The sequence below is a fragment of the Dendrobium catenatum genome, unplaced genomic scaffold, assembly GCF_001605985.2.
Source record: "Dendrobium catenatum unplaced genomic scaffold, ASM160598v2 fragScaff_scaffold_1468, whole genome shotgun sequence".
Taxonomy (NCBI): Eukaryota; Viridiplantae; Streptophyta; class Magnoliopsida; order Asparagales; family Orchidaceae; genus Dendrobium; species Dendrobium catenatum.
The window spans coordinates 43,444-53,328 of NW_021319930.1; the positions used below are offsets into that span (position 1 = coordinate 43,444).

Below are 9,885 nucleotides of genomic sequence, written 5' to 3' on the forward strand. Positions count from 1 at the left end.
ATGAAGTATAGGTTGCGGCGTGACACCAATGTTTCTCAAAATTTATTGAGAGGTTTAATGGAGAAGTATAGAGAGAATAAGGAGGATCTATATATAATTTTTATTGATTAGAGAAAGCATATGATAAAGTTCCAAGAGAAGTGCTATGGAGAGTTCTAAATAAGAAATGGATTAATAATGCTTATATTCAAGTCATTAAGGATATGTATGCAGGAGCTATTACTTGTGTTCAAACACAAGGTGATGCGGACATCAGCAGCGATTTCGACACATTTACCTTCAGGAGATGCCGGAGATCGACGGCCATGATCATGATTTGTATTTTCATCATTTTATGTAGTAGTTTATTTTTATTTTATGTTTTTCCGTTTTTACCCTTATGGGTATTTGGTAGCTATTGTAGCCCAAGGGGCATTTTAGTACTTTACTTTCTTTGTCATTTTGAGGCCTATTTATATGGCCCTATTCTCTTGTAAGAGTTAGTTTTTTGATGAAATGAAAAAATTACTTTGTGTTCTCTTTGTGAGTGCCTCCACCCTCCTCGATCTCTTAGTGAGTTCGTAGGAGAAGCTAGATCTCTTTGTGAGTTCTAGATCTTCTTGTTCTACCATTTTTCTTCCTTTATTTCTTGTGATCGATTCGTCGTTGTGGAGATCCGGTTGAAGCCTTTGTGAGAAATTGGAATTCATTCCTTGATTCCTTGGAAATTTCCCTATTTTCCTCCCCTTGGTCTTGCCGCCGCCTACCCCTCCCCACCGGCGGCAGCATACCCTCCACCACCGGCCTCCCTTGGCCGGCCCAGTTACCCACGGCCCTCCCAGCCATCAAGCCGGCAGCATTCCTTCCACCGTTTCCATAGCCTTCCCCACGCTAGTCTGCCGACCACCTTGCTCCCAGAAATTGAAATCCAATTTCAAAACGCCTCAAATACCTTCCTAAGTTGCATCCTGATTACTTTGGAAAGTGCATGTTTTAATTTATTCTTTTACCTGTTGACATGCAACGGATCCAAAGGCTCAAGGCCAATTCTGGAAACTTTCTTAGCAAAGCAAATCTGAAAATCAAATTTCAGATTTACTTCCACCGTGAGTTAATGCCTAGCGGGCCCACCTAATTAACACTAATGGCTCTCTCTCAACTATTCATGGCCGGTCCCCTAATTAGCTCTTCTCTCTCTCTCCAATTATAATAAATTTCCCCATTAAAATCCCTTACCCATCACATAACTGCTGCCACGCCTCCTTTGGAATTGTTTTGAATTTTTTCTCAATTTCCCCTCTCCACGTCTCCCCATTATTTCAATATCAGAAAACTGAAATTATTGGTTTCCTGAAGCTTTTCTCTTCTACTGAGCTTCCCTTTGATCTTAAAATCGTCTTTCTCTACTCAAACTAGTCAAGTGCCCCAACCCATCCCACCATCCTCCTCCAACCCGCCACCTTCCTCTCCTCCCCATTTATTTGTGTCCCTTCTCTTCCGGCAAGATGCATGGCGGACCCCGAGATTGACAGTGGGTTAGTGCTCGACGTCTACGAAAGTATACATATAACTCGCTCGCCGTTCTTTTACGTCGGGTTTGGACCCGACGACACCGTCGAAGACTATTTGAACCGCATCCTCCCTACGCTCGTGGATGTCGTAGATGAGCAATTTGAAGACTACAATTGGACCATCCGCGAACACCCACCGGCTTCTCCAACTCCGGCTTCCTTCCCGGCGACGAGTCCTCTCAAGATGACTTGCCTATTAGTGGCATCACTAAGTCTACTTACAATTCTCTTCCGCTAGCCACCACTTTCAAAACAAGTGACGGATCTCAAGGTGAATGGTCTAAATTTTAAACGTGTAGCTTTAGTAGTAGCTATTTTCATTATTTAGTTTTCTTTTGGTTATCTTTTGCAAGACTCTTGTAATCCTCAAGTGTAATCGATGCCTAGAGCTTAATCAATCACGAATTTTCTTGAATCCTACTTGAGCAAGTTAGATTTTATTGTTAGTATTGCAAAGTTAAAAGCTTTCATTAATCTCTAAAGTGCAATTCATGTTTCCCCATGTATGTATCACATCATATTTACTTAATGCTAGTTGGGTTAAATGAGAGAGGTATAGGAGTGATAGGAGATGGTGCGGGTGAGTGGGTGCACGATGAATGAAAAGTGGAAAAAGATTTTTTTTGGAAGGAGAACTTGTTTTAATTTTTTTGTATTTTTTCAAATGACAATTGGATAAGAGATGGGATAGACAGAACATTGCATAGTACTTTCATTACATGAGTCGAGAAATCATTACGTTCTATTTGATTAAAGGTGGAGAAGATATGAAGGTCAATATAATCATGTCAACAAAATATAAATGTTTAATTATTATTAACCTATGCATGAAATCCATAAGTTAATTGGATCAAACCACGATTAAAAAGGCATTCGAGGTAGACGCCTCGAGGCGCGCCTCGAATCGAGGCGGAGGTCAGGCGAACTAAGGCTTAAGCCTGAAACGTCCGGGCGAGGCTTACGCCTTTTTCCACAGAGGCGTACGCCTCAATACCTGAGGCGCCGAGGTGCATCGAGGCATCGCCTCGAAAGGGAGAAAGTTACCTTCAAAGCCAACGAACAGGAAGGGAAAGTCGTCGAAGGAGCGCAGTCGAACAGCCACAAAGAAGCCAAAGAAGCGACGCGTGTAATCTCTACACCTCCTATGAAGCAACGAAGCCGAACAACAAGGACGAAAGGCAAACCCTAGACGCAGCTAAGTTATTATTGATTAAATTAATTAATATAAGTTAAATATTAATAATTAAGCAAATTAATTAAGTACTTAATAGTATAATTAGTGCATAAATTAATTGACTAATTAGTAATATAATTATTAATTAAATATTAATATAATTAGCCTAGTTAATATAAATTAAAATATATATTATTAAATATATAATTAATAGTATTAATAATAATTATTGAGTAGCTTGTACTGCTTAGTACATGCTCGGTACCGAGCCAGTACCGCTCGGTACAGAGCAAGTATATGCTCGGTACTGAGCGGTACATGCTCGGTACCACTAGGTACACGCTCGGTACCAAGCTAGTACCACTAGGTACATGCTCAATATTGCTCAGTACATGCTCGGTACCGAGCCAGTACCGCACAATTTCGAGCCAGTACCGCTCAATTCCGAGCCAGTACCACTCAGTACCGGCGGTATATGTTCGGTACTGAGGCTTACGCCTTGATCCGCCTCGAGGCTTATGCCTCGCCTCGCTTAGCCAAAACGCCTCGATTCCCGATTTCGCCTTTTAAAACATTGGGATCAAACAAAATGATAGAAAAAATAGACATATTTTGATGAAAGACCAACTCAAGTCCATTCAATTGTAGTCCAATTTGCAAAGTGCATTGTGATTACAAGTCTAGAATGCCCAAAGGGACCAGGGAGGCCCTTGTATTACCCATGCTGTTGCATATGAGGAAAAAAATAACATGCATAAGAGGCGAAAAATTCACCGAAGATAGCTCACACAAGTACTCATTAAAGTAAAACTAATTAATGCTAGCCCCTTGTATTACCCAAGCCCTTGTAAAAATAGAGCAATTTTTTGCTTTATTTTTTAAAAATTAGGGTGCTTAATTGCACCTCCATATGCTTGTATGGGGTGTCACAAGGTGGTGACACTTGTTAGTAAAAAAAAAAAAAGTTTATAAAGACTCACTTTACATACTTCATATTTTTTAATTCCACCTCTTTCCCAACCATTCGCTTGCACAACTTCGCCCTAAACTTATCTCATCCTCTTTCTTAACACCCAAGAGCTTGCATAAATATCGTATGCAATTTCTTTGATTTTTCTTTGATGTGCACCTTTCTTGATGTGATGGGAGAACCCCATGTACACCCTTGGCATGATAAAAAATATATTGTCCTAATTTGTTCTTTTCTTATGAATGGAACTTCATAATGCTCATGAATGCCTTTCTTGGCATGATGGACTTGAAAGCATCTCATCTGCATGCTTCTTTCACTACCCACACACATCCACATCTTGACGACGTTTCTGACAAAATATCGATCATGATGTTTTGTACAACAAGTATGTTTGTCTTTCTTGACATGGTGGGCAGATCCATCACATTTCTCGGTACCCCTACATGTGAATTTAACCTATAACTACTTTAATATGATAAAGCATGGCAGGAATTTTCAGAGCTCACAATTATGATAAAAGTTTAATAGCATGCATATTAGCTCTCTAGGTAATTCATGTTATGCTACTAGCTTTTAAATGATGATAGTTGGGGAGGGTGCATTGGCCACTGTATTTCTTGTGGCATCATAAGCATTTATTAGCATGCATAAACTGTGGAAATGCATTCTTTAAAGATCATGAGTTTATACTATTGTATTGTTTGTGTCTATAGGTCTCAACTCTAACATAATTGTTCCATAAATCAGTTGCAAGGGGTGATGTTTATTTAGCTTTTGGTACCTTTAATTGTTTGTTAGTAATAGTGCCTTGCCTTGCCATACGATTGTTGCAGGTTAAAGAATGCATTGATAAATGCTGCCAAAGTATTTCTTTTGAGTTTTTGATCCAATATCAGGCACAACTAAAAGCTTATTTGTGGTTTGATTACATGTATTGTGGAACTTAACTAAAAGCTTATTTGTGGTTCGATTAACATGTCTTGTGGGACTTAAACTAAAAGCTTATTCGTGGTTTGATTACATGTTTTGTGGGACTTTGATATTAGGTCGTGGAGGTTTTGGCCATGTTGTACTGTGCAAAAACAAACTTGATGGACGACATTATGCTGTTAAAAAGATTCGACTCAAGGATAGAAATCCACATGTGAATGAGAAAATTTTAAGGTATATTCAACTGGATTTTACTATTTTTCATTTGTGTTTCATCTTAAATAACAAAAGGATTTCATTCTTCTTTTCTGTAAAACATGCTTGCTTCGGTTCTGTTGTGTTGGAGGCACAACATATTCCATTTTTTAAATATTGCGTTCTAATTTTCAATTTGCATTTACCTCTTGGGTCTATAAATAAGTGCTAACATGTAAATATGTATGGAGTATAAGAGTGTTTTTTTTGTTGTCCTTACTCTTTTGCTCTTTCCTTTGTTATTAGCTTAATGTTGTTTTTATAATTTTTAAAGTTGATTTGTCATCAGCTCTTATAAACATAAATTAATTGTATCCTTGTCTATCAATTGCGTTCCCTTTCTCTTGCATCACTCTGTCTTGCTTGATTGGCTTTTGTTTGTTTCTGCTATTTTTGTGGTTGATTTCTTCTTCCCATGCATTGTCACTTCAACTTTGATGGCTGGGCCTGGGCGTCTTCAGTTTCAAGGCTTGAGGCTGAGTTCCAGCAACACTCCTATCCAAACTTTAGGCAACTGACGAATGAGATTTCCTTGGGCTGATTTAGTCCGTGAATTTTATGGAGTTCTGTTTGTTTTTTGATATCATAATCTGGACTTAGGTTTGTACAAAACACAATCAGTTTAGTTTTGAGTAGAATTATAATGGAATGTGCCATTCAAACCTTTTGGGGTCTTCTTCTTGATCAAATGAGAGACTTGAAGATTTTTGGGAGATGCTATCCATTCGTACAAATGTTTTTTTTTTATTCTTCTGATTTTCAGGACTTATTTCTTCTAATTTTTTTTTCTTTCTTTAAATCCTAATATGGAATTGGGTGCATAATTGATTTTATATCAAGTTTGATACAATCTGGATTTCTATGAGTGCATGATTTTCAAGTAGCTGTCTTTTGATTACAAACTCCTATATGCTGTTTTTCTATAAAACTATTGAATTTTTTAATATTTTTGGCTTCATTGAAAGTACCAAATAGCTGCTAAAATTGAATGTTTGTGCCATGCAAGTTTTTGTATTTGTCTTATATGATTTTCTGCATTACATAACAGATCCGCATCACCAACCCTAGATCCTATGAAGTCCTATATCACAGATTTCCTTGACACTGCAATTGGTTTAATACCTATGTGCCATTTAGCTTCTGTTGTGATACTTTTACTAGATTTTCACAAGCATCTGAATATGCACTAATTTTCAAAATTTTGAAGAGATTTTCTGCTATTTATCAATTTTTATGATTTGAACTATCATAACAAGGTTTTCAGGGAGGTTGCCACATTGTCACTTTTGCAGCATCAACATGTTGTTCGGTACTATCAGGTTAGTGCCTAAGTGCATAACTCTGTAAATGTTCATTTCCCTGAATTTGGGTTTTCCTCTTTCCTTACATAAATACGTATTCAGATTGATATAGAATATTATTCAGCTTGGCGATCTCTGCCTGATCTTGCCCTTGAATTTTAAATGATTATTATATGATCTAAGTTGTTTTTAAGACAGAAAACGTAATAGATCAAGTGTTACATGAAGATTTATTTGTTACATTCTCGTAGCCAGTTAAGTTTTTGAAATATGGAAAGCATTTTTATGATTGCCGTTTAAAAGTAATATTTTTAATTAATTGTATTAGATAATCTAACTCTGCTTCAGATTTCTATATCATTGGAACTGCTTTCTGGAAAAATGAATGGAATTTAACCATATCATAATATTAATTTCAACTCTTGTCAAGGCACATCAATAATATGAAGCAGTTTTTCCAATTTTGAAGCACAAAGAGGAAGCAAAGTGAATGCTTTAGCTCTCTTAAGTACATGTCTGGCAATTAGCAGACACCATAACCCTTAAAATAGAGGAAACATTCTAAGATATCAAAAGTTAACCACTTCCATAATGCAATATTAAACCGGGAAAGCATTTATGAAATATTATATTGGATGTCAATTATAAAGAGCTTGTATTTCTTACGACTTATAAAAACATATTGCAAGTCAAAAGAGATTTGATGCACGCCTTTAAGAAGAATCACACACAAGTGAAACTAATACAGATTGTGAACTCACTTCATGCATAACAAATCTCTGAGTTTTCTGAATTGGTTCTAGACAAATACTTGTGATCAGATATATTATAAACAAATCTGTATAAATAACAAAACATTTTCAAAAACAAACTAGTAGAAAATAAAGTAACTAAACAATATAAGCAAACAATTGAATAGATCATAACCTAATCCTTTAACATCTAAGCAGAATGAGTTGTAATCCAGATTCCAAACCAAGTTGACAAGATCCAAAGTTTTCAATCATCATATTGAAAGTCTAAATATCCATCTTTTACTGCCAAAGTCACACAAAAATGCATCACGATCATCCTTTTTTTTTTGCACTGAATTCTTCTTATTTATTCATTTTTTTGGATCAGCAAGAGATCCATCTTCTTGATTTCAGTTTATGTGCACTATGGTTTTATCTAACTTAGATTAGGAACATGAGTAGAGTATGCATGTTTCTTTGTCATGGGGCTTCGGGACTGGCGGTAGATGTTAGAGTTTTTTTTATTTAAGATTGTGTAGTAGATAAGACCCTTCAAGAAAATTTATTTTAGCTCTTGCAGCCTTGATAACCATATAGCATCCATCATTTAAAAAATGTGATGCAGGCTTTATTCATAGTGAAAGTTTATGCACTCAACATTGCTTATTAGTTTTGAATTTTAAGATAAAGGAATAAAAAATAAAAAAATAAAGTAAAATATTATTCTAGGATTAGATGGAGGCTTTTAAAAAATATTAATACAAACATTTTTGAGAGTAAGATATTAGATATTAAGATTTTTCGTTGCATGAGGAAGCTAATATTATGTTGGAAAAAGTGCCTAGTGATATTAAGAATATTGCAAAGATGTGCTTGGTGTATCAAAGGAAAAAACACCTAATAGTAAAAATAGTTATGGTGAAATAAAAATGTGCAAAAAAATATTAAAAATAAGAATATTTGTTATAATAATTGTTGTAGATGTAAAAATTCTGATAATTGAAAAAGATATAAAGAGGCCCGTAAGTCTAAAAAAGCACTATGCGATGCAAAGATTTTAGCTTTTAATGATTTATATAATAGATTAGATATTAAGAAGGACAAAAGATATATGTATAAGTTAGTCAAATAAATAGACAAGTGTAGTAAGGATTTTGTTCAAGTGAAGTGTATTGAGGATGAAGATCAAAAAGTGTTTTTATTAAAAAAAGATATTCAACATAGGTGGATGAGATATTTTTCTAAACTTTTCAATGAAGATTATGAGAATGCGATTGACTTTAGTGGCCTTATGATGTAGTCAAAGGGGGGGTCAACACAAGTTGAGTTTTTTGTAATTTCTTGCCTGGTGTCTTTTCATCTTCCCCCTCTCCTTCTCTTCATTATCTTGTCTTTTCATCTTTCCCCTCTCCTTTTTGTCCTTTGAATGTTTGCTGGTTTCATGAGGGCATTGGCTGTTTCGGTTTGAGCTTAAGTAGTTGAAACATTAGTTGTGCAAGCTCATTAATATCTAGTAGAAGTGTAGCTCATTATGAGCTGATGTTTAGTTATAAAATTAATGTTGGGAGCAAGATTTGGTGGGTGGAACTTGATCTTTCACATTCTTCTTGAATTGGAGTTGCTGCAGCTTTTCTTCTCTGGATTTTTCTCTCACGGGCTGCTGCTCTCTTCGGGTTTGTTGCTGCCTCTTCGGGTGGCTGCCTACTTTACTGCTCTGGCACCTCTTTTTTGACCGAGAATTGATTTCCCTGAATTGCCTCCTGGTTTCCTGTGCTGAAACCGTGGCTTGTGCTTGTTCCTGGCTGGTTCCGTGGCTTTATTCATTGGATTTTTGATGTGTCTCTTGGGATTCAGCAGGGAAGTCTTTTGGCTTTTCTTGAGCTTTGTGTGGACCCTACCTGGTGAGAACCCTAGCCTACCTCCACTCCCAAATATCCCTATTTAACTGATGCAGAGAAATTGAAGCGATACTTAATGATGAAATCATCTCCACCAAAGACGATGAGCGGCAAAGGTATTTAGTTCAATGGAATGGAAAACTGGAGATGGAGAACATGTGGATTGATCGTGATGAGCTAACAAAGATTGGACCTCGATCTTTCTAGAGTTGTACAAGAAGTTCCCGAGAAACTTAACTCGACGGGATTGAGCTTTCTCTCACCGGGGAGAATGATGAGGACATCAGCAGGAGATTTCGGCGCGTCTATCATCGGAGAAATCGTAGGTCGACAGCTACGATTTAGAGTCTTTATTTATGATGCATTTATGAATTTTATTTATTTATGTTCTGGTTTATCATTGTCACCCCGAGAGGGATTAATTTATGTTGTAGCCCCGAGGCATTTGAGTATTTGTGTTTTCTTTTATTTAAGGCCTATATATGAGGGCCCTCACTATTGTATGAGATGATGATTATTGAATAAAAATTTCAGCACTTGTTTTTTTTCTCTATGGTGAGTTTGAGAGAAAAGAGAAGTCCCTAGGTGAGGGCAAAAGTAATACCCACAATCGCAGGAAAAGTCCGTTGTCCATGGTTCACTACCTCCATCAAATTTTCGTCCAATTCTAGCCACTGGCTTCAATCCCCAAAATCCCTTTTTGCCATTGGCTAAGACCCCCCTCCACCTCCTCCTAGCCGCCAGCCTCCAAACCACCTTTCTTCTCCAACCCGCCAGCCGAACCCCCTCCCAAACTCCTTCCCAGCTGCCGACCATAAACCTTAAACCTAATCCTCACCTAGCACCGGTCACATCCCTTTCTTCCTTGGCTCCACTATATCAACTCATAAATGCAAAGCCCTTCTTATTTTAGCCTTCTTATTTTGGGCAACAATCTTAATTCATATTCAAATATTTGAAATTTGAATTTGTTTCCTAAAATAAGAATCTTTATTTTAGGAAAGTCCTAGAATTATGCTTATTGAATTTAAATGGATTGGGATTAAATTAATCCTTCCTAAATTAAGTTC

The 9,885-nt window shown here is 36.7% G+C and overlaps 1 protein-coding gene across 1 annotated transcript in view; it reads left to right on the forward strand.

Moving 5' to 3' along the window:
• Positions 1-9,885, forward strand: part of LOC110114565 (eIF-2-alpha kinase GCN2) — a gene marked incomplete at its 3' end in the record, with an annotated part of 61,402 nt that overhangs the window by 24,477 nt on the left and 27,040 nt on the right. The window contains 2 exon segments of the mRNA XM_020847486.2: positions 4,744-4,861; positions 6,147-6,201. Coding sequence (XP_020703145.1) covers positions 4,744-4,861; positions 6,147-6,201 — 173 coding nt within the window.